General features: G+C 51.6%; 1 protein-coding gene across 1 annotated transcript in view; it reads left to right on the plus strand.

Annotated features, from left to right (window-relative positions):
• Positions 1-24,948, plus strand: part of PLPP2 (phospholipid phosphatase 2) — a 55,668-nt gene extending 30,720 nt beyond the window's left edge. The window contains exons 2-6 of the mRNA XM_085639325.1: positions 16,666-16,817; positions 18,357-18,631; positions 19,853-19,910; positions 21,069-21,245; positions 21,766-24,948. Coding sequence (XP_085495451.1) covers positions 16,666-16,817; positions 18,357-18,631; positions 19,853-19,910; positions 21,069-21,245; positions 21,766-21,900 — 797 coding nt within the window. The 3' untranslated portion in view covers positions 21,901-24,948. The remainder of the gene's footprint in view (positions 1-16,665; positions 16,818-18,356; positions 18,632-19,852; positions 19,911-21,068; positions 21,246-21,765) is intronic.
• The last annotated feature ends 565 nt before the right edge of the window (positions 24,949-25,513 follow it).

The raw sequence follows: 25,513 nt of genomic DNA on the forward strand, positions 1-25,513 counted from the left end.
TAGTTCTCTTCGGCCCCTCATTGAAGTCTGGCAATGTCCGAGAGGCGTGTGTGGGGGAAGGTGTGAAGGCAGTAGACGTCTCCCTGGGAAGGCCAGTCCTGTAGAGAGCTCTTGTATGTACAAACCAGGGATAAGCCCACTCCCTTGGGAGGGCCTGTCCTGCAGAGCGTACATGTATGTACAAACCAGACATTAATCCACTTCCTTGGGAGGGCCTGTCCTGCAGAGCGCACATGTATGTACAAACCAGACATTAATCCACTCCCTTGGGAGGGCCTGTCCTGCAGAGCGCACATGTATGTACAAACCAGACATTAATCCACTCACTTGGGAGGGCCTGTCCTGCAGAGCGCACATGTATGTACAAACCAGACATTAATCCACTTCCTTGGGAGGGCCTGTCCTGCAGAGCGCACATGTATGTACAAACCAGACATTAACCCACTTCCTTGAGAAGGCCTGTCCTGTAGAGCGCACATGTATGTACCAACTAGGCATTAACCCACGTCCTTGACCAGGGGCGGCAGGCACGGCTCGTGGGTAGGAGGGGTGGGCGCGTGGGTGCAGTGGCATAGCTAGGCCTTAGGCGATGGGTGGCGGCCCCTGTGTATGCCACCCACGGCGGCCTGATCGAAGAGCGGGGGGGGTGCTGGCGAGTGATGCGGCCGCGACGGTCACTGGTAAGCGTGGTGGGGGGTTTGAGGGGGTGCTGCTGATTCTTGCATCTGCTGCCGGTAAGAGTGGGTGGGGGAGGGGGGCCGGACGCCGCATCCAAATCTTGTGCCGCTTGGGGTGGTTCGTTTCCCCCCTCCACAGCTACCCCACTGCGTGGGGGGAGGGGTGGAGTGGGGTACAGGTGCATAGAGAAAAAAAATAATAAGACTTACCTTGCTGCCGCCGGGTCCCCCGGGTCTTCTCTCCTGCTCACCTGTGTCTGTCTCCAGGTCGGAACAGTAAGCAGGCAGCTAGGCTCCCACCCCTAAGCCAATCACAACGCAGCAATACAGCATTGTGATTGGTCCGAGCGCTGTGACTTGGCGCTCAGTCGGGGCTGTAGTGGTGGGACATGCACACCCCTACAGTAATGCAGTCTGCATAGAGAAGGGGTAAAGCGCACATGGCTGTTTTGGGCAGCCCGAGAGGGCCAACCAAACAGTCATTATGCACAGGGGTATCTACCGCTCCTCCCCTGCAGCTCCGCCCTGCCTCCTCACGAACTGCCGCTGCAGGTGGATAAAATAATAACATTCCGTAATTATCATTTCATTTTTTCCTTTCTTTTGCTGCTTTCTGGCAGTGAGGCGACCCTCCTCCGCCTTAGCGGAGGAGCCGTCACTGCCCTTGGGAAGGCCTGTCTTGTGGAGCGCACATGTATGCACAAACCAGGGATTTACCAACTCCCTTGGAAGGGCCTGTCTTGTGGAGCGCACATGTATGCACAAACCAGGGATTTACCAACTCCCTTGGAAGGGCCTGTCTTGTGGAGCGCACATGTATGCACAAACCAGGGATTTACCAACTCCCTTGGAAGGGCCTGTGCTGTAGAGCGCACATATATGTACTCCCTGGTCCAGTCACATAGTGATCCTGCCCCTTGCAGTGTCATGGTGGCATTGGCCCATAGCTCCTGGCTGGTTATGGGCACCGTCTTTGAGTTAGAACCTCTGTACTCTGGGCGCCAAGGCACCGGTGAAAGCCGGGTCACAGCCTGGTGCACAGTATGCGCCGGCCTGAGAGAGGCTCTCTGCGGCACGAACTTCAGCTGCTGTTTTAGCCTCTGAGGAAACCAGATCTTAAAACAGGCCCACACACTGCCCTGCCTGACCATACCTCCTGGCACCGCCAGGTTGTCCTAGAAGCCAGACTGAGCCTGGGTGAGGTCCAGACACTCCTAGAAATACCGGGTGGCCCGAAGGAGTGATGCGGACCCTTCACAGGGGTGAAAATCCAGGGATGAGCCAGTGAGCCCTCAAGGCCTCCAGTAAATAGGTTTATGGCTGCAATAATCGCAAGCAAAGGAAGATTCCAGTCGAAAGGTCGGTGGAGGTGTGGTAATCCTGACAGCAAGCTCTGCCTCTCACTGAGGCTTCTAGCCGGCGATGAGTGGACAGCTTGGAAAGGCTCTTGAGCCCTGGGGTGTAAGAGGCCCAGGGAGAAAAATCTCTCTAGTCTCAGGAGTCCCAGAGCTGAGCCACTTGAATTATGCGACTCTGCTGCATTTCCACATAATTATAGATTTTCCACATAAGAAACCATCTGCTGCATAATTTGGAGATTTTAAAAATAGTTGCTAGTTTAATCAGATCAAACGCTGCTTAGAAAAGCATCGTAGGTTGTCGCAGAATGGACGAAGGACAACTGTCTCGAGCGCAACAAGGACAAGACCGAAGCCCTCCTCTTTGGGACCAACACGTTTCCATAGAACCGCACATGGAGGCCTGCTGAACTCGGCCCATCCCCCTCGCCGACCGACCTCGCCAGCAACCTCGGCTTCATCTTGGACAGCAAGCTATCCATGAAGAAACAGGTAAATGCAGCCTCGTCGGCCTGTTTCCACACCCTACACATGCTGCGTAAGATCTTCAGGTGGCTGCCAGTCAACACCAGAAGGACCGTCACGCGGGCCCTCGTCACCAGCAGGCTGGACTACGGAAACGTGCTCTGCGTAGGGATCACCGCAGGCCTCATGAGGAGACTACCGACAATACAAAACACAGCGGTCTGACTCACCCTCGACAAACCCACATCAGGCCCCACCTCAAGAAGCTACACTTGCTCCCGATCCAGAAGAGAGGTCAGTTCGGGATGCTGACCCAGGCATACTGAGCCGTGCACAACGAAGGACTAGCATACACAGCAGCAGCAACTCCAGCGCCTCGAAACCCTCACGGGTGATTTGCACCGCTTTACGAATCCTTGATGGATTGCTTGAGCGGCTGACTTTGGTGACAGCCTATCTGCACATGTTGGCCAGTCATCTGTGGGTTGTGAGTACTATAGGCTGGCGCTGAACTGGCACGAATGAGCCGTAACTCTAGTCTACTGCGCTTTAATGCGTGCTAGCGAGACAACATGGCCAGCGAAGTCTTTCTTCCACAGAATGTGTTCTATTCTGCCACCTTATTTGTTATTTCTGCCACAGAATTAATTTGATCCTCGCTGCAGCATCTCATGGTGGGGGGGGGTGGGAGACAGTAACCCACAAGCGTGCATGCACGCGTGGAGTCTGGGCGGTCCATTGCATACCTGCCAACTCACACGGTGCCACCGTGTGACACACGATATCGGCTCCCATCACACGGTCACAGGTGAGGAGCCGATATCACACGGTGGCAGGGAGGACGAGCTGAAAACTACTGTGTATAGTGCTTTTCTAGCTCGCTTCCGAGGCTTTGAACTGCCAGCGTCCATTGAGGGGCAGCACCAGCAAGCTTTATATTCTTTTGGGAGGAGGGGTTTTGGGGGCAGGGTGGGGTTCAAAAGTGCTTCTTGAGTACTTCTCAGCACGAGGCCCCGCCCCTCTAGCACCCCGCCCCCTCCTCTCACCGTGAGATGTGTGTTCAAGTTGGCAGATATGCCATTATAAAATAGTCCTTGGGCCGGAAATGTGCGTGTGATGCGGGAAAAGCATTTCTAGTGAATGGGGCCCAGGGAGAAAGATGCGGGCCCCGGGATTGTGTGTGTGTAGGGGGGGGGGGGGGGGGTTCTGGGCCAGGGTCCCGAGAGATGCAGAATCTTTCTTTGCACAGACTGCCTCAGCTAGCCAGCTTTGAAACAGTTGCAGAGCCTTAACACCCCCCCCCCCCGCCCCCTCTTCCCTTGTGAGGGTCTCACGTTCTCTTCTCATGGAAAGAACACATTCCACAGTTGGCTGAGAGCTGCAGCTGAAGTGAAGCCATGTGTCTGTGCCACGGAGGCCTCCCTGCTGCTGGAGGACTCCGAGGCCCTGACACCCAATACCCCGCGAGAGTCTGTGTGCCCAGGACCCAGGGGGGTGGGCAAATATTGGGACAGGCAGAGTGCCTGGGAGGAGACGGCTGGGGAGCGTCCTGTGGGGCCACAATGAGATTAGTGGCCTGCAGGGTAATGTGGCCAAAGCAAGCTCCTCCTGGGCCACCGGGGGCTGCTTCTGCTCCAGGGCCAGGTTCGCTCTTGTCCTGTGATGGCTGCTTCTGCTCCAGGGCCAGGTTCGGCCTTGTCCTGTGATGGCTGCTCCTGGGCCAGCCTCTCTGGTCCCTTGGGGGCTGCCTGTGCTCTAGCACCAGGTTCGGTCTTGTCCTGTGATGGCTGCTTCTGCTCTAGCACCAGGTTCGCTCTTGTCCTGTGATGGCTGCTTCTGCTCCAGCGCCAGGTTTTGCCTCATCCTGTGATGGCTGCTTCTGCTCCAGGGCCAGCCTCTCTGGTCCCTCGGGGGCTGCCTGTGCTCTAGCACCAGGATCGGTCTTGTCCTGTGATGGCTGCTTCTGCTCCAGGGCTAGGTTCGGCCTCGTCCTGTGATGGCTGCTTCTGCTCTAGGGCCAGGTTCGGCCTTGTCCTGTGATGGCTGCTTCTGCTCCAGGGCCAGCCTCTCTGGTCCCTCGGGGGCCGCCTGTGCTCTTGCACCAGGTTCGGTCTTGTCCTGTGATGGCTGCTTCTGCTCTAGCAGCAGGTTCGCTCTTGTCCTGTGATGGCTGCTTCTGCTCCAGGGCCAGGTTCGGCCTTGTCCTGTGATGGCTGCTTCTGCTCCAGGGCCAGGTTCGGCCTTGTCCTGTGATGGCTGCTCCTGGGCCAGCCTCTCTGGTCCCTTGGGGGCTGCCTGTGCTCTAGCACCAGGTTCGGTCTTGTCCTGTGATGGCTGCTTCTGCTCTAGCACCAGGATCGGTCTTGTCCTGTGATGGCTGCTTCTGCTCCAGGGCCAGGTTCGGCCTCGTCCTGTGATGGCTGCTTCTGCTCTAGGGCCAGGTTCGGCCTTGTCCTGTGATGGCTGCTTCTGCTCCAGGGCCAGCCTCTCTGGTCCCTCGGGGGCCACCTGTGCTCTTGCACCAGGTTCGGCCTCGTCCTGTGATGGCTGCTTCTGCTCCAGGGCTATCCTCTCCGGTCCCTCGGGGGCTGCCTGTGCTCTAGCACCAGGTTCGGTCTTGTCCTGTGATGGCTGCTTCTGCTCTAGCAGCAGGTTCGCTCTTGTCCTGTGATGGCTGCTTCTGCTCCAGCGCCAGGTTCGGCCTCGTCCTGTGATGGCTGCTCCTGGGCCAGCCTCTCTGGTCCCTCGGGGGCCGCCTGTGCTCTAGCACCAGGTTCGGTCTTGTCCTGTGATGGCTGCTTCTGCTTTGGCACCAGGTTCGGTCTTGCCCTGTGATGGCTGCTTCTGCTCCAGGGCCAGCCTCTCTGGTCCCTCGGGGGCCGCCTGTGCTCTCGCACCAGGTTCGGCCTCGTCCTGTGATGGCTGCTTCTGCTCCAGGGCCATCCTCTCCGGTGCCTCGGAGGCTGCCTGTGCCCTGGCACCAGGTGCGCTCTTGTCCTGTGATGGCTGCTTCTGCTCTAGCACCAGGTTCGGTCTTGTCCTGTGATGGCTGCTTCTGCTCCAGGGCCAGCCTCTCCAGTCCCTCGGGGGCTGCCTGTGCTCTAGCACCAGGTTCGGTCTTGTCCTGTGATGGCTGTTTCTGCTCCTGGGCCAGCCTCTCCGGTCCCTCGGGGGCAGCCTGTCTTCTCACACCAGGTTCGGCATCGTCCTGTGATGGCTGCTTCTGGGCCAGGTTCGGCCTCGTCATGTGATGGCTGCTTCTGGGCCAGGTTCGGCCTTGTCCTGTGATGGCTGCTTCTGCTTCAGTTCCAGCCTCTCCGGTCCCTCGGGGGCTGCCTGTGCCCTGGCACCAGGTTCGGTCTTCTCCTGTGATGGCTGCTTCTGCTCCAGGGCCAGGTTTGGCCTCGTCCTGTGATGGCTGCTTCTGCTCCAGGGCCAGGTTCGGCCTCGTCCTGTGGTTGGCAGCTTCTCCTCTAGGGGCTGCCTGTGTGTCTAGCACCCCTTTAGGCCTCGTCCTGTGATGGCTCCTTCTGCTCCAGGGCCAGGTTTGGCCTCGTCCTGTGGATGGCTGCTTCTCCTCTAGGAGCAGCCTCTCCGGTCCCTCGGGGGCTGCCTGTGTTCTAGCACCCCTTTAGGCCTCGTCCTGTGATGGCTGCTGCTGCTCTAGGACCAGGTTCGGCCTTGTCCCATTGAGACTGCTTCACTTCTAGAACCAGGCTCACTTTGATAGTATGGAGGCCGCTTCTGTTCTAGCGGCAATCACAGTCTGGTCCCATGGAGGCTACTACTGTTCTAGAGCTAGGTGCAGTCTATTTCCGACACAAAGGCTGCGTTGGTTCTAGTGTTAGCTCAGTCTGGACTCATTAAGGCTGCTTCGGTTCTAGAGCCAGGTACAGTCTGGTCACGTGAAGGATAACGTTGCTCTGGACTCATGTCCAGCCCTCTTTCGATAGTCCGCTTCGGTTCTGGAGCCAGGTACAGTCTGGTCACGTGAAGGATACCGTTGCTCTGGACTCATGTCCAGCCCTCTTTCGATAGTCCGCTTCAGTTCTAGAGCCAGGTTGCGACTGATCCCATGGACCATGCAGCTCTTCTGGACTCTTGTCTAGCCCTGTTCCGTGAAGGTTTACTCCGTTCTACAGCCATGTGGGGTCTCCTCCCTCCTGTTCCTGAGAATGGTAATTGGGTGTGTAGCTTCTTATGGGGCAACTGGTGCAGTGGCACCGGGGCCCGAGCAGCACACTGAACCCAAAATATTGCTGTATTTTATCATTCAGAAATCAGCCAGTGGGTTCATTTCCTTTCTTGAATGCGGGCGCATCACGCCCTGGCTACTCTCCTGCCTGTACTAGGGTTGTGTTAAACTTCCCCCAATGAATGGTGCTACATTTCCTCTAAGTAAACCATTCAAGCATTTGATTCCGCTCTGAGAGATCCTTCAGCAGCGCAGAAGCACCCACTGATCAACTATTTGAACATCCGTCCGTCTGTCTGTCATATCTGTGGTGTGTGCGTCCTGCATGGATAGTTTGTTTATATACATGGCTTTTAAATAAAAGCAATTAAGACCCACATTGGGTTGGTAAGGACTGTTACCACAGTACAGAGGGAGGCAGAGGTGGAGGCTAGGTTTATCCTCCTGACAGTTACATAGTTAGACAAAAATTGAGTATATCGAAGAGAACGCGCCCTTAGGGAATTAGATAGGATACAGCAAGAATTCGATGTAATTCCTGGTCTAGAAAAAATACTTTTTTTCTAGAGACTCCTTACCCTCCAGGGTTGCCCCTAGGTGGCATGCTTCATCATTGGGGTTCCTCTCAATCCTCAATGGATTGAGGCATGCTGCGACTTGCGAATTACGTAGGAGCACTTTTTATTGTGGACTATGTGTAGTGTAGTGATGTGAAGTGGAAAGAGAAAGAAAATCTAAAAATACTCAACTAGTTCGCCACTCTTTTATTCCCACCTCTAGTTGGCATGGTTAAAAAATCAGAGGTCATTTACTGAGAAGAAACCTGACCTTAATGAGTCTGGTTGTCTCAGTAATGTGTTTTTGTCAACCTGTTTCGACCTGTTCCCCTAATAGCTCTTCATCAGGACTCCACGGGGTCCAGCCCCGTGTGTACCACTCCTAGTGAATCCTGTAATAAGGACACAAACCATGCACACCTAATGCACACTGTATACATATGATTCTAGTGATTAATCCGTGTTTCTGTAGATGCTATATTATTGCATCATGGTCAAAGCCAGGAGTAGAGGGGCTTGTAGTCACACTTTCGCAAAAGCCCCCTCTGGTACATGAACCTACTTCTCTCCCTAAAGACTGCACACATGGGCTGGACCTCGTGGAGTCCTGATGAAGCGCTATTAGGGAAACAGGGCGAAACATGTTGACAGAAACACATTACTGAGAAAACCAGACTCATTAAGGTCAGTTTTCTTCTCAGTAAACAACCCCTGATTTTTAACCATACCAACTAGGGGTGGGAATAAAAGAGTGGCCAGCTCCTTTTGGTATTTTTAAATTTTCTTTCCCTTTCCACTCCACATTACTGCACCACACATAGTCTACAATAAAAAGTGCTTGTACGTAAGTCGCAGCACGCCTCAATCTGTAGAGGATTTAGAGGAACCCCAATGATGAAGCATGCCACCTAGGGGCAACCCTGAAGGGTAAGGGGTCTCTAGAAAAAAGTATTTTTTCTGGACAACGGATTACAACAAATTCTTGCTGTATCCTGTCTAATTCCCTAAGAGCAGGTTTTCTTCGGTATAATCTATTTCTGTAAGGACTGTAACATGAACCCTCAAACTATTGCTGAATGGACCCAAAGCTGATGAACATGTCATTGTGGCGCCTTATCCACACCTCTCCTCTGAGCTGTGCATTGGACAGGTTCATCAATACAGGCTGACTCTCCACTGCCGGGCACTGTGCCCCGTGATGCTTGTCACAGGGCAGAGAGTCACAGCAGATAGATTGTTACCAGAGGACGGTCCTCACACCAGGCGCCTTACTTCCAGGTGATAGTCATGTAAGACAGATTGTTGACAAATGATTGATACCAGCAGAGACATGCCACATACATTGTTGCCAGATGATTATTACGAGACAGTCACGTATGACACATTGTTGCCAGATACATTGTTGCCAGATGAGTGTCACAGGGCAGCTAGTCACACCACATACAAATTATTACAAGGCATTCAGTCATGTAGGACACTTGCCTAACGAGTGTCACAGGGAGACAGACACGCAGGACACATTGTTGCCAGATACATTGTTGCCCGACACACTGTTGCCTGACTAGTGTCACAGGGAGACAGCCATACTGGAAACATTGTTGCCTGATGAGTGTTACAGGGAGACAGCCATGCTGGAAACATTGTTGCCCGACACATTGTTGCCTGACGAGTGCAACATTGAGACAGTCATGCACGACACATTTGTGCCCGACACATTGTTACCTGACCAGTGTCACAGGAAGATAGCTATGCTGGAGACATTGTTGCCCAACACATTGTTGCCTGATGAGTGCCACAGGGAGACAGCCGCGCTGGAAACATTGTTGTCCAACACATTGTTGCCCGACGAGTGCCACAGGGAGACAGCCGCGCTGGAAACATTGTTGGCTGACACATTGTTGCCTGAAGAGTATCACAGGGAGTCAGCCACGCTGGAAACACTATTGCCCGACACACTGTTGCTGGACCAGTGTAACAAGAAGACAGCCATGCTGGAAACATTGTTGCCCGACCTATTGTTGCCCGACGAGTGCCACAGGGAAGCGGTGCGCTAGAAACATTGTTGCCCGACCTATTGTTGCCCGACGAGTGCCACAGGGAAGCGGCCGCGCTAGAAACATTGTTGCCCGACACATTGTTCAACACTCCGTCCATCATTCCCTTTGGTTTTGCTATGCTCGCCATAAGTTGGCAGGGTATGCTCAGACGTGAGTCCCTTGCTCACTTTGCCACTGGATTCAAGCAAGCCTGGCTGAAGACGGCTGAAATGCCAGAAACCGGTCCTAGGAAGCTTGTTTCCGGTCCAGGGAAGACATGACTTGGCAGTTCGGGCTGGACTGTTCCCATGAGGCACAGGGTCAGACTGATTTGCATATGGCCATGTCTGAACTGGGGTGGCAGAGTGGGCTAAAGAACGGTGATGGATTAAACCCAGATCAGTTGACTAGGGGTGAGTGCTTGCAATGTTCAACACTCCGTCCATCATTCCCTTTGGTTTTGCTTTGCTCGCCATAAGTTGGCAGGGTATGCTCAGACGTGAGTCCCTTGCTCACTTTGCCACTGGATTCAAGCAAGCCTGGCTGAAGACGGCTGAAATGCCAGAAACCGGTCCTAGGAAGCTTGTTTCCGGTCCAGGGAAGACATGACTTGGCAGTTCGGGCTGGACTGTTCCCATGAGGCACAGGGTCAGACTGATTTGCATATGGCCATGTCTGAACTGGGGTGGCAGAGTGGGCTAAAGAACGGTGATGGATTAAACCCAGATCAGTTGACTGGGGGTGAGTGCTTGCAATGTTCAACACTCCGTCCATCATTCCCTTTGGTTTTGCTTTGCCCGACACATTGTTGCCTGACGAGTGCCACAGTGAGACAGCCACGCTGGAAACATTGTTGCCCGACACATTGTTGCCTGACGAGTGTCACAGGGAGACAGCCATGCTGGACACATTGTTGTCCAACACATTGTTGCCTGACGAGTGTCACAGGGAGACAGCCATGCTGGACACATTGTTGCCCGACACATTGTTGCCTGACGAGTGTCACAGGGAGACAGCCATGCTGGACACATTGTTGCCCAACACATTGTTGCCTGATGAGTGTCACAGGGAGACAGCCATGCTGGAAACATTGTTGCCCGACACATTGTTGCCTGACGAGTGTCGAAGGGGAACAGACGCGCTGTTAGCATTGTTGCCTGACACACAGTTGCTTGATGAGTGTTACAGGGAGACAGCCATGCTGGAAACATTGTTCCCTGACCTATTGCTGCCAGGAGATTATTACAGAGCAGACAGTCACTCCCGATACATGGTAACCAGACATGTTTGCCAGTGTCTTCCTATTCAGGATTAGAAGACTGCTGATTGGCCCTATTGCGAACATCAACAGTTGTGACCGCCCCGCATAAGAATGGATTCTAGGCAACCTGGAGCCATTCATATCAAGGCTTGGTCTGAAGCGTACATGCCGCACTGCGCACAGACAGCCATCCTTGTTTAACATGTTGGGGCAACTCGCAGGAGCCGTTCAAGCACATTCCCTGGTGTATGCGATGCGCACACGCTTCAGTGATTTCAGCTGCCTGGTCTTGGATCCTCTTCAGCGTGCCATGGAGTCTCCTAGGAAGCCCTAGGTCAATCATTTTACAATACCCTCCTGGAGCAGTCGCGAGCTCCCTCGTCCCTTGCATTTCCACCCTGGGCAAGTTGCAGGAGCGAGAGTTCCTACCTCAGTAGAAGGAGCAGCGGCTTCATTCCTTTGACCCTGGCTTCGGTTGAGGAGTGAAGGTGTGCTCTCTGACACTCTCCAGTTCACAACATTAGTCGGTGGGTGGAGGTGCTTCAAGGCAGGCGGCCCAGTGAAAGGTGGTGAGTCACAATCTTCTCCACCCGACACCCAGCTCCTGAACTTGGCTACATTCACACAATGGAGGCTGCATCTTTCAGAACACGTGCTCCAGGTGAGACCTGAGGTTGCCTTTCAACCTGCCGAAAACCTGCTCCAGGTGAGGCTGCCTTTCACCCTGTGGAACACCTGTTCCAGGTGAGTACAGAGACTGCCTTGCATCCTGTAGAACACCGGCTCCAGGTGAGTGCTATTGCGACCCATGATCCTGTGGACGGAGTGCTACAGGTAAGTGTAGAGGATGCCTTTCACTTGGTACTAGTCGTGCACTGCTCAAGAGTGTACACAAACACAGGAGAATAGGTGTGTGAAACACCAGCTGTGACTATTGCAGAGACCCTGCAGTACTTTCAGGGTTATTGTGTGGAGACTGGGGTCCTCTATGGTTATTCCAGGGATTGGTGGGTTATTGCGGCCATCATAGGGATCGGTTGCTAGTCGGTTACTGTGGCTATCGCAGGGATTGGTCGCCGGTGGGTTACTGTGGCAGAGATGGGTGGATAGCCGGAAGGCCACGGTTGGAAGCCTTGTGTTAGTGCATCCCCCGGTTCTTTCACTGTTGGATTTGCTCATTTGCTTCACTGAGCCTTTTATGGAATGAATTAGCCGCAAGTGAGTGAACAGTGCCGCAAGCCAATGCTTAATTTCAGCAGGTGGTTTCCGACGCTCGGCCCTGGCACTTAATTGTCGGCACCTGCACTTATGACACGCGCCACATGGCAGCGCTGTTTGTCTAATTTAGAGATGATCAGACCAGCAATTGTTTATTCATTCAGTGTGCATTAAAAACAACTAATGCCTGCCGCCCAAGCTATTTTGACTGCTTTGGGGGCCTGGAATAGACTGAATTGTCCAACGTGTAGCAGTGTGCTGGTTAGTGGTTGTGTTGGCGGCGGGCAGCATGGCAGGGGCAATGTGTGATGCAAGCCGCAGAGGTTTCTGACTGGAGCCCTGGCTCTTTCTTTTTTTACAAAGTAAGCGCTGTCTCAAGAACAAATCCGAAGTCCCCTTTTCATTTCGAAATCCGCACTGGGTTGACTTCAGAATTCCTCCCAGAATGCACTGCCACGGTTTCCGCCCAGTGTTTTGGTTTCCCAGATCACTGGCTGCAGAGGAGCAAGGGTTGTGGGGCTGCGGCCTGTTGTGGTTGTGTTGAGGTCCTCGCGGCCTGAAGCAGCCTCTTTGTTGGTTTGTCCTGGATGTGTTACACACCGCACAAGCACAATACATCCACACACACCAACAGCCTCTTGGCTCCCATCCCGTCAAAATACTCCCGTTTGGAGGGAGTTTGTTTTTCTGGCAGCTGGTGGCGGGCAGTGAGGGTAGCGGGCCCTGGTAGTCCTGGCGGGAGCTGGGGGCCTGGTAGGATGTGTGAGGAGAGATTTGGTGGTCTGTGTGTGAGGAGAGGTTTGGTGGTCTGTGTGTGAGGTTAGGTCTCGTAGTCTGTGTGTGTGTGGAGGAATCTGGCTGCAGGTGAGGAGAGGTATAGAGGGCTGTGCGTGAGGAGCTGAGGCATGGGGGGCTGTGGGTGAGGAGAGATCTGGGGGTGCTGTGTGAGGAGAGATCTGAGGTCTGTGTGAGGAGAGGTGTGAGGAGAGGTCTGTGTGTGAGGAAAGATCTGAGGTCTGTGTGAGGAGAGGTCTGGGGAGGCTGTGTGTGAGGAGAGGTCTGGGGTGCTGTGTGAGGAGAGGTCTGTGTGTGAGGAGAGGTCTGTGTGTGAGGAGAGGTCTGTGTGTGAGGAGAGGTCTGTGTGTGAGGAGAGGTCTGTGTGTGAGGAGAGGTCTGTGTGTGAGGAGAAGTCTGTGTGTGAGGAGAGGTCTGTGTGTGAGGAGAGGTCTGTGTGTGAGGAGAGGTCTGTGTGTGAGGAGAGGTCTGTGTGTGAGGAGAGGTCTGTGTGTGAGGAGAGGTCTGTGTGTGAGGAGAGGTCTGTGTGTGAGGAGAGGTCTGTGTGTGAGGAGAGGTCTGTGTGTGATGAGAGGTCTGTGTGTGATGAGAGGTCTGTGTGTGAGGAGAGGTCTGTGTGTGAGGAGAGGCCTGTGTGTGTGGAGAGGTCTGTGTGTGAGGAGAGGTCTGTGTGTGAGGAGAGGTCTGTGTGTGAGGAGAGGTCTGTGTGTGAGGAGAGGTCTGTGTGTAAGGAGAGGTCAGTGTTTGACGAGAGGTCTGTGTGAGGAGAGTTCTGTGTGTCAGGAGACTTCTGAGGGCTGTGTGAGGAGAGGTATGTATGTGAGGAGTGGTCTGGGGAGGCTGTGTGAGGAGAGGTCTGGGGGGGTTGTGTGAAGGTCTGTGTGTGAGGAGAGGTCTGTGTGTGAGGAGAGTCTGGGGGTGCTGTGTTGGGGGCTGACACTGGCAGGGGCCCACTCCTGGTTGAGAACAGCGCATGCTCTGTTCCTTGCATTGGGATTTGTTCCCATCGCGACGCGCGCATCAACAAATATGTCATTTCCCTTGGAAGCCATCTTGGGAACACATGTGAAGCTTGTAAAATGTTATGTGTCTGGGCTGAGCGGGCAGAGGAGCTCCGGGCCAGGGCTGGGTCTGCCCTCCAGGGGTCTGTTCTTCACTGGTGCCAAACTGGCCCCTCGGCCTCAGAGGGAGCCCAGAAAGAGCGAGCGCTCCTGATTGGCCTGTGCCTCAAAAGGCCTGTAGGGCCGGGGCAGAGTCTTTTAGAAGAGCCGCCCTCGGGGACATTTTCCATTTAGCTTTTTATTTTAGCTGGACTCCTCCAGTGGGAATAAATGAGACAGAACCACTTAAAGGGCAGGCCCCAAAAGTTTCTAGAAGTTCGAGAAAAGGTGTGGAGCTGTATCGTGGCTCCTTCCATCATGTTCACCCCCTTCCATTCAGTGATGGTTGAATCCGTTCTGGGGAAGGGGGCGAATGGAATGCCCGAAGACTGAACTAACTGCCGAGGTGGGAGGGAGAGCTATTTCTAGCAATTAGAAATTCATGTATTCGCCTATAAAAGAATTGATGCGCCAGCTACAAAAAAACGGAGTCAAAGCGGGCAATATTTGTGGCACAGGAGAGGACGCGCCTATTTAATGCAGGGGCCACGCCGCACAAGCGCCCATACAAAGCTGCCTACCAAGAGAAATAACACACGTTTTAAATTCTGTCTGTGCATAATGTCCATCACTGTTCCCGTGCCAGGCCAAACTTTCTCTGCTCCTAATAATACGATGGTAAATACGCCCGGCTGCCAGCGGGCCCGCCAGGTGTGCCAGGGCTCTTCTGGAGTTGACTGGCCATGGCCCATGAGCGATCCCTGATGCTCAGACAGGCGTCAGCTCGCTGCACGAGACCTTCGCGCGCAGGGCTTAATTTGTACACATATAAGTGCCGGGGCCCAGGCGATTCACGTGGGCTCACTGCAGTTGTAACAACGCACGTGGCACTTTAAACTTCCGCTTTAAGTCCGGGTTTTATCATTTAAAAAGAAATAATTAAACAGTTAAATGCTCCACCAATGGACTTTGCTTAGAAATAAACGCACAGCGCCACCATGAGGTAGACTAACATAAATATGTGCATATGTTTACAAAGAAGTGCGGTTGTGAGCACCGGAAAATACCAGCACAAATTAAGCGGGGGGGGGGGGGGGCGGGGGGCAAGAGCTGTTTTTCACGCAGCTAGGAGTGCAGCAAGTTATTTATTTTACAGGGTCGGGCCAGAGATGTCCAAGCTGTCTGTTCAAGTACAGTTGCAACTGTGGTGCAGCGCCTCATCGTTCTAGTGTGAAAAACATACATTGTTTTGATAGGTTATAGATAGCCCCAGGAGTTAAAACAGCACTGCCGTACCACAGACCACATTGTGTGTATCTGTAGATTGCCAGTTTACTGCCTACAAAAAAAGTTTGTAGTGTGTGCAAATCACCACTGTTGTGTGCCGTAAACTACAAAGATTGTGGTGTATGTAAATGACCAATGTCATGCGTGCCACGTACCACATAGGTTGTGGAGTATGTATATTAACACAGCCTTGTATACCAGAAACCACGTTGCCCTGGTGTGTGAGCACCATTGTCATGCCAGGATCCACATTGCCCTGAAGGAAGCCACCAGCTGGCCAGTGGCAGTGCCCGGGGGCATCGTGGTAAAGATACAAAGACGAGGGGCTGCCATTCTGGCTTGAGAAGGTCAGTGAAGGTGGTGGCGAGTTGTATTCTCCGGTCTGAGCCTACAGAACCCAATGGGGTGTGGATATTAAGCTGTGATATTTGTATATGGTCACGTGGCATTTCCCTACAGCAATAAAGGAGCAGTATCGCTGTTACAAGAATTACATGGAGAGCTGACCCATTTTACACTTCAATGTGACACTGCTGTAAAGAAATACATTAACCCTGATGAAGTCCTCCCAGAGGACGAAACGCGTAAGCCAGGCTGTTTCTTTTATATATTAAAGAATAATACGGAGAATTGTTTTGATACTTCATCCCATGTTATTCTGATATTGGAGAAGAATACATTGATATTGACACTATTGAACTATGTGTACTCCGTAAAAGGGGGAGAGAAGAAACAAAGAACAAACTCTACAATAGAATTGTTGGACTCCTGAATCATTCCCTGTTGTGTGATTTTTTTCGTTTTAATTTATTTATGGTTTTGGAGTAGCTTGACCATGAGAGGGTGAGTGCAGGCCACTATTACCCTGTGGAACTAGCACCTGTGCAGCTGTCTTTAGCCAGAACTACTCTTGCTTTGGGATTATTTGTACACAAAGTACAAACTGGATACGTTGTGTATCCTTATACTATAAACTGGGTGCATAGTATTTTTTCCATAGTATAACCTGGCCGCATAGTATTTTTTCCATGGATGCATTGTGTATCCTTATAGTATAACCTGGCTGCATAGTATTTTTTCCATGGATGCATAGTATTTTTTCCATAGTATAACCTGGCTGCATAGTATTTTTTCCATGGATGCATAGTATTTTTTCCATAGTATAACCTGGCTGCATAGTATTTTTTCCATAGTATAACCTGGCTGCATAGTATTTTTTTCCATGGATGCAATGTGTCTCCTCATAGTAGAGCCTGACCCACAGATGAGCATTGTGCCATTCAAAGCACAGGCCTGGTTTCTGACGTCTCCTCCCCTGAGTTGGTTCCTCATATATCCTTACCTTGAATTGGTTCCTGATGTTTCCCATCCCTGGGTTGGTTCCTGACGTCTCCTTCATTTGGGTTGGTTCCTAATGTGTCCTTACCTTGAATTGGTTCCTGATGTTTACCTTCCTTGGGTTGGTTCTTGATGTTTCCCTTCTCTTGGGTTGGTTCCTGATGTGTCCTTGCCTTTGGCTGTTTTTTATTTGCTCATTCCCTTTGGTTTCTTTTCGATTCCTCCTTGCTTTTGATTGGTTCCCAATATCTCCTTCCCTTCTGGTCTTTTCACCATTCGTTCCTTTCTTTCCCATGTCTCTCCCTCTGCCGCTCATAAATGTGACCTCTCCAGGAGGGTCTTGATTGGTTGCTCACCTAGCTATTCTTTTACTTTCAGCTGCTCTGCCTTTCATCATCCTGTCCTTGGTGAACTCTCCCTACAAGCGAGGCTTCTACTGCAGCGACAGCAGTATCCGGTACCCGTACCGCGATGACACCATCACGCACGCCCTGATGGCCGGGGTCACCATCCCCAGTGTGGTCATCATTGTAAGTATTGTTCTATGACACTGTTGTTTACTGATGGCCCACCACTTCTGGCCAAGGCCATCTTTTAATGCTTTTCACAGGATCGATGCACAGGTTACAGATACGCGTTTGTCTGTGCAGCTCTCCTGTACTCTTTCCTGCCTCCTATCAACGGATCAGGCTGCACTAACCCATGGTTTGCATCGGAGTCAGTGACGTGGCGCCGTCTCTCGCATCCACCAATGAAAGATGCAGCAGGGTCAAATTCTATCTGCTCTTGTAGTCCCACCTCTCTTTCAGTTGCCCCCTTAGGCTCACAGCTGCTTGCTAAGGTGACACGTGTGACCGTGTAGAGGGGAAGGCCAGAGGCTTGGGGAGTCTATCTTCTCCATGTGCTTATTTGGAAACTGTAGGTTCTCATATGGTGTGACCTTGTTCACTTACGCTTGAGTTTAGAACAGTTTGTCTTTCCACGCTATGTCTCATCTCACACCGGCTTCTGCTTCTCTCCTCATACAGCAGCGCGAGGCCGGTATTTCTCAATCATGTCTTTTATAAGCGACAATCATTCGCAGAAGATTACCTAGTAGTTAGTTAAATGAGAGAACATATTCAGCCAATGGGGATGAAGCCTCCAAAGCTGCTGAATTTGATTGGGTGCGGGCTTACGTGACAGTCCCTGCATCCGGTGGGCCTGCCCTGGCACTAGGGACAGAGCACTGCCAGGATTCGTTCCTACTTTGTCCTAGGAGCTGTCCTGGGTGTCAGAGGTCCCCCAGCTCTTCACGGGCGATGCTCCCGTAATAAGGTTTCTACAATTGTCTCCCATTTTGAAAACCAGAATACACTGAATGACTCCACTCATCACTGCCAGAACAGGGTTGTGTGCATTTTGCACCCTCCTTGTTTGTTCAGCTTCAAGTACACAAACTGATGTCATCATAGTGCGACAGTGCATTCCTTTTCTCGGTTGGAGAGTGGGCCGTGACACATTGTTTGTTTTCAAACTAAATGTCCTATCGGCAGCACCTGGCAATGCTATCAAAAGGATTATAAAACCCTACTGCATGTTTGCATCACATGACGTGACTGCGTGTGGTCTTGGTTATTGCGTAGTTGTCCCAGGAGTGTAATTACTGGCGCTGCTGTAGCCTAAAGGGGTTTATCATGGCAGTTGACCAGCTGTAACTTGCCTTGTTGCTGGATAATGCTCCATCTTAGCATAAAGACAACCTGAAGCAGATCAGCTAAGTTACCCTGTCTTGGCCAGAAATGCCGAAACATGTTGGTGATTACTGAACCTTATTTCAGAAACAAGTAATGCGACTTAGTGCCAAAAGGCTGAAGGCAAACTCTACTCTTCCCTCAAATACAATCTGCATAACTATGCTCTGCGTGCTGTTTAAACTCAACAAGGTGTGGTGTGGTTTGGTGCGCTTGTGTGTGCCACTTGTGTACGTCTCCAGGAGCGACATGTGATACTTAAGTTCTCTACTGTTACTTTCTCCTTCAAACCCTTACCTGTGTTGTTGTATGATACATATATGTTGGCTTTTGCAGATAACCACTGGCGAGGCCTACCTGGTGTACGCCAAGCGACTGCAGTCCAAGTCTGAGTTCAATACTTACCTGGCCGCCGTGTACAAGGTGGTGGGGACCTTCCTTTTTGGGGCCTCGGTCAGCCAGTCCCTCACCGACCTGGCCAAGTACATGATCGGCCGACCACGGCCCAACTTCCTGGCTGTTTGTAACCCTGACTGGTCAAAGGTGAACTGCACCGGGTACGTGCTCGAGGACATCTGCCGGGGAAGCGTAGCCAATGTCACTGAATCCAGGTAAGTGACTTCACACTGACTGCACCGCACTGGCACAAGGTATCCGTGAAGGAAAATTGTGCCTATTGGCGAAAGTCCTGCATGTAAGCATGCTTGTTCTAGTATTTGCGTGTTTATGGACTCCTTACACCCACTGTATGGCTTTCAGGTGTGGCGTAAAGAGTAAGTTCTTACCCTTTTTGGAAACATTGCCTTGTGTTCCTGTGGGGTGACGAAAACAGTCACTGAAAGATGTTACTCGCACAGAACGTACACAAATTCACTTCTGGAGGTTGGGGTCATAAAACCGACTTTGACCAACGATGGAGCAGTTGCCCACACATAGCTTTTAGATGCAAGACCGAGACATTAACAAGCGGAGAACGCAGAATGCAATTATAAAGTTTGAAAATAAAGTGCTGAGACAGAAAGAAACATCATTCAAAAAACATATGATGCAGAAAATGCAGTGAGAATTCAGAAGGCCTGGAGAACACTGCTTAAGGCATCTAGGTACTACAACAGATTAGGTATCCGGAAGACTGGGTGCGTTATACAATTTTTGTCTTGCATCACTTGGTGTGATCTTGGGCAACTGACCATTGGCTTGCACTCCAAATTACAGCTGATTGAATGCTTTACTGAGCAGTTGGCTACTGGATAAGAGGAGCTTCGTAGAGTTTCCAGGGGTCTGAGAGGGAGGCAGTATGGTTCCTTCACCCCTTAAGGGGTCGGATGCCTTTCATGGGAGCGGCGCGGGGCCGCACGCTTTACCAAAGATGGTTAAGTCCAGTAAGAAGTAGCCAGGGTCCATGTGCACATGGTGAAGTGGTGTATGAGCACGCTCCCCTTCACTTGCCTTCCAGCTGGGATTGTGGGCATGGCCATGTTTCGCTACCACCCAAAGGTGAGGGCAGCGAGTTAGTTGCCTCTATTGAGGGAGGGTACTATCGTCATGAGCTGGCCCCCAAAGGTCTCTGGGACAAGTGTACGCTTGGAGCGGTAGGGCGGCTAACCAGGCTTGTGCTTGTAGGGTGTTCCGCGATCCTAGTTAGGTGAGCCCTCGTTACTGTACATGGTATATACACACATACTGACATACGTAAGAAAGGCTTCTGGCCGGTAGGTGCCAGTTCCACGGTGCCTGCCTGGACTGTTCAGAAGTGTTGCAGGAGGGTGGTTGCTGCAGGGCGGGGCTACCTATGTTGACACTGCTTCTAATTACCGATTGGTTCCTTGCAGGCTGTCATTCTACTCCGGACACTCTTCCTTTGGGATGTACTGCATGCTGTTTCTGGCTGTGAGTATCCACCCTCCCCGCCCTTCCTGCCTCTTTATTTTGCAGGCTGGAAAGTACCCAGTTATTTATTTTCCATGTATGTGGGTCACGCTTTAGTTACCTCTTGGAGGGTTCACGCGTGAAGTGGTTGGATGCATCTCAGGCAGTTTTCCAGTAACACCTTCATGGGTCCATTTTTAGCACCCCAGGGGTCCCCGGTTGGGTGGACATGAAGGTACAAGGGGTGCAAGCTCATAGGCCGAGTGATGGTTTCTGCACCCCAGGGTAGCAGGACTGTTTGGAGACTATGAAGGAGGCCCCAGCTCACTACTATAGTCATGGTTTCTGCAACACGTATGGTGGGGGATGACGCAAGGGGTATCGATTGTTCCTGCACCGTAGTGGGAGGGCGGGGAGCAAGTGGGTTAAACACAAGTGTCATGAGGATCTGAGTAGGTTCATACAACAGTGGTTCTTTATCGTACCCGTTGGTTGGACCCAGGACACAAGGGGTCCGAGATCATTACTGCAAAGTTGATTTCTACACATTATTAGGGTAAGAGCTGGGGCGGGGGAGATAAGTGTCCAGGGGTACTGAGTACTTGCGTACCACAATGGTTCCATTGTATGTTCAAATTGAATAATCCTTTGATGGAAACATCAAGTTCTGGATTTTCAAATTTGAACATTTTTGCAGATCTTCGTTCCCGTCCTGAACACCCCCCCCCCCCCCCATAGTCTACCTCCATTAGGAGAGATGGATACCGAAGAGACCACCCTCCTTGCCTCCCGCCCCCACCAAGAGACAGGCCCTCCAATACTTTTGTTGTTTGTCGGCCACTACTGTTCGTTGGTGTCTATTTGCTCCAAGACATCGGCCAAGAGAGGGTTGTTTGGTAATGGAGAGACTGTGTCCGGCAAAACCCTGTGATCCCCATCAGGGCACGGGGTGGACTATAAGGAAACATCCGTGACCAGATTTGTTGTGTAATGGAGGGGGAAGCTTTGATGAGGGCATAGAATATTTTAAGTTTGCCTGGCTGGGTGAATGGGGTCCTTTTCTGTGTTGGACTCTGATTTGCCTCCCTCACGAGCACCAATGTTGATCCTCTACGTCGACTTGCCCACCCCTGGCATGATTATGTACTAATTATACCTCTGTCTTATCCCTTGCCCCAGCTCTACGTCCAGGCTCGGTTAGCTGGGAAGTGGGCCCGGTTGCTGCGTCCCACCATCCAGTTCTTCCTTGTGTCATTCGCAGTCTACGTGGGATACACGCGAGTGTCGGACTACAAGCACCATTGGAGCGACGTGCTGGTTGGGCTGGCCCAGGGCGCCCTCGTGGCAGTGATAATTGTAAGTAGTGAACCGCTCCGATCTCAGTATGCCTTCTGGCCCTCTCTCTCTCCACTAGCAGTGCGGCCAGTGCTTAATTTGAACCGTTGGTTTTTGGTGCTCAGCACCGGCACTTAATTGTCAACACCAGCACTTATGACAGTCTGCCACATGGTGGCACTATCTGTCTAATTGAGAGATGAGCACAACAGCAGTTGTTTATTAATTTAATATACATTAAAAATGACTGATACCTGCCACCCAAGACATTCTTATAGCTTTGTGGCGAGGAATATTCTGAAATGTCACATTTGTAAGAGTGTGAATGTTGGGAGTTGTGTTGCTGCAGTCATTTGCAGAGCTGGGAGGGGCAATGTGTGACAAAAGCTGCAGCGGCCTCCTGACGAGCGCCCTGGCGTTTATTGTTTTACAAATTAAGGTCTGGCCTCCAGGAGTGCCCTCGCGCTCCATTGCAGCAGTCCCCCTCTGAAAGCTTGTCCTCTCCTTCCTTCTCTAAACTCCATTTCTTCTTTCCCGCCAGGTCCGGTACGTCTCCGACTTCTTCAAGGTGAGACCATCTCGTCTCGAGTGCGCGGGGGATGCGATGGAGAGCAAGCCTAGTCTGCAGCTGAGCGACACGGACCACAACCACTTCGCCTACAGGGGGGCGCCCTGATGGCAACCCGCCTCCTCTTGCCGGCCGAGCGTGGACGGCTGCAGTGCTGCCACTCGCCCGGCAGAGTGGACATGGACCAGCGACTGAATTGTTTGTACAGTTGTCTTGTGAATATCTGGCGCAAGAAGTTCAACCATACGGAACCTGCTGTCTCCTCCGGGGGTCCTGATTGGAGGAGCATTGGCCGCAGTGTACATAGGATGCTAACATGGAAGATTGTGATAATGGTGCATCCCAACCAAGGGTGGCACCATCAGGGCCCTTCGAAGTCAGGACAAGTACCCATGGACATGTCTTCCCTGGCAGTGCCTGCGCTGTACCCCACTATGTTGCGAGCTGTGTACTTCGCGCTTTCTGACCCAACTTTTTCTACAAGCACCTTATTTTACCCACCATTGTGTGTTCTCGGAGTGAAAGTTCACACATGGCTTCTCCACTTATTGGGTCTCTGTGTAATCTGGAAATGCCAGTTCTCCCGGTGCTGCGCCTGTTGCACGGCTGGATGTGGCGTTGCATATAATGGCTATTTACCGACACGCCTGTTTGTGCTGTGATGCATCGCTCGCGGCAGCACGTGACTGATTTTGTTCGCCACGCCTCCACCTCCCTTGAAGTTGCTGCCTCAATCCCGGCAGCCTTGACATGGCTGTGCCTTCCACCCCCTCCCTTCTGCAAAGCATTTCTAAGCCACAAATGTGGCTGTCGTCCATGTGGGTCTTGAGCTCAGGGTGTGGTGCGTACTGCTGGGTGTGCACGTTGGGGTCAAGAGGCAGGAAGCATGGACAGTTGACCAACAGTGGTAGATTTGGGGTTTTATGACCAAGGCCATCATGCTGTGCTCCTGCTGTGCCCCTGCCTGACCTCCGAGGTTGTCGGTCACCTTGGTAGAAATATCTGATGCGAGACGGTCATCATCCCAGGGTGGTCGAAGCATGGCCGCCTCTCCTCGCTGACTGGGTTATTTTTCCCACTTTCACCATCTTCAGCAAGACTCTATACTAGGACATGGTCTCTGCATTTTGTTCAATTTAGTGACGCCCCAACTCAGCCAGGAGAATGATATACAACTACAAATGTTGCTTTTCTCCAGAAAACATCTTTTCCATAATGTGACAAAAACCTTCTGTGATGGGCAGGTGCAGCTTCGTCATTTATCATATCATGCCTCCTCCAGGAGCAAACATCTGACGCAACTTCGAGAACCTCCTTGTCGACCATTGGGGGTGTCCTTTGGTTACTGGAGTCTCACGTTAATGTTGCTGGAGTGTTTGAATCTTATTTTTCCTTCATCTGTGCCAAGAAAGTTGTGTTTCCCTCTTCCACCAAAATGTTGTTCAGTTCCTGGACTATCGAAATATCGTAGGTCTTGAGAATATCGGCAGCCTCCTACCTTCCCGCCAAAAGAAAACTGTTTGAGGTGGATTCTGTATTAACCAACAGTGAAATAGCTCAATTTTAGTGCAGCTCAACTCACAGAAAATAGATTCAAGGAGGGAGAAAGATGGTTGTGTTTTGAATCTAATGTAATTGATCTCAAATTTAGTAAATGCAGAGGTGAGGGTGTGAGGAGGGGGCTCTCGCAGATGATTCCAAATAGGACCTCTCATCCCGGAAGGATAGATCTGGAGGAGGCGGGTCACAGCCTTTCACCTGGAAGCATTCCAGACCTCCCTAACTCTGCTTTTGACAAATCTGATTGGTAGCTAGGGGTTCACTGCTGTGGAAAAGATGGGTTGTGGGTGGGTGTTGGACGGGGGAGGGGTTATTAAAAAAGGAGCTCTGTGTTATACCTGTTTCCACTGCCCAGAGGTTTTCATCTTTCTGTCTCTCTCTCTCTCTTTCTCTCTCTCTCTCTCTCTCTCCATTCATGCGCTTGGCTCCTAGAATTACAACCTTAATGAATTCTCAGAGTCAAATCCGGCCTCTCCGCTTTCACCACTTCCTTTGACGCTCCTTATTGGGTTAGATTTCTCTTTGGTTATTCCTGACGACGGGTGTGGCTGTGCCAGCCCTCAGGGTGTTGAGCAGCTGGAACCTTAACCCCACAACATTTGCTGAAAGCTTTAGAGTTTCCATGGCGTTCAGGAAATGGCCAGAACGACTCTACCGTACAAGGCAGAGACGGATGCGTATTGGTAAGGGTGGTAAACACTGAGGGACATTAGAATCCATAACTTTCCAAAATCTGCGGTATTCATCGACGCCATTTTCTATGGCTCAGGAAGGTAAAACCAGTGCTGTGAGGACACGCACCACGGAGTTGCATTGGCACCCACCACTCACAAAACTACAAGGTACGGAAACAATGTGAGCACACGACGAGCACCAGTGATGTGCTGGTAACCCCCCCCCCCCCCCCCCCAACTATAGCATTCCAAGATGGTACAGAGACATCCACCAGTGACCAAACTCTCCGGCACCAATCATAGCCCAGTTTTGGCTGCAGAGAAAGACTGGTGTTGTGTGGGCACATTCCAAGATGGGGCAGTGGCAGCCAATATCTTGATTTTTCAAGATCAAAAGTAGGTAAAAACCTTTAAGTTCTAGAGGGTGATTCAACTTCTGTTGTTTGAACACAACTCTACTGCTTGATGGTCAACACAGAAACTTGAGATATTAGACTTTGAAAGAGTTGTGATTGCCTAGTTTGGGGGTACAATGCTCCTAGGATGGCTGGTTTTGAGGGGGTCGTGTTCTGGGGATATGTGGTTTTGAAGGGATTTGTTCTGTGTTGCTATGGGTGTAGAGCGGAAAGTTCCTTCGATGGAGTGGGGGCCGGTAACGTGTTCCTAGGAGAGTTTGCGCTCGGAAGCAGCATGCTTCGAACATCAAGGGATTATAATGGCCATTATGAGCTCTCCCCAAAAGTGGGCCAGGATCTGGGGTGCTAGAGATGAGGTGAGGGGGGAGAGTAGGGAGAATGGGTCTGGATGTAACCACTTGTACTAGAATCAGAAAGACGTTGATCGCCAAATTATAAAATGTTGATATTTGTAATAATTCTGTTGCTTTTTTTGGATACAGACATATTAAAAGAATTATTTCTTAGTTGGATTAGTCCACTTTTCATGTATGGTCTCGTTGTTCTCCTTGGTTTCTGTGCATCTCTTGCTGGAGTTCAGTGATCTACAGTTCATGCTCTACTTCTTTAATGTTTTTCACATGAGCACTATCCATGCCTGGCTGGCAAGATCTTGCGAGCTGCTCCCCCATGAACACTCAACAATCCCCCCTCCTATTCTCCTCTAATGGAACCTCCCTGAAGCTCCACTTTGTCTTGCTGTGGTAGACGGAGCGCTGAAACTTTTCAGACACTCACCCCCAGTCACAGATCTGGGTTGAATCCATAGTAATTCGGTATCCCAGTTCAGACCCAGCCATATGCAAATCAGTCTTGACCCTGTGCCTCATGGGAACAGTCCAGCCCGAATTGCCAAGCCATGTCTTCTCTGGACCAGAAACATGCATCCTGGGACCGGTTTCTGGGTGACCCCCCTCATCAGCCAGACTAGCTTGAATCCAGTTGCAAAGTGAGCAAGGGACCCACGTCTGGGCATACCATGCCAACTTAGGGCGAACAAAGCAAACCCAAGGAGATGATGGACGGAGCGCT

The sequence above is a fragment of the Triturus cristatus genome, chromosome 12, assembly GCF_964204655.1.
Source record: "Triturus cristatus chromosome 12, aTriCri1.1, whole genome shotgun sequence".
In the NCBI taxonomy this organism is placed as follows: Eukaryota; Metazoa; Chordata; class Amphibia; order Caudata; family Salamandridae; genus Triturus; species Triturus cristatus.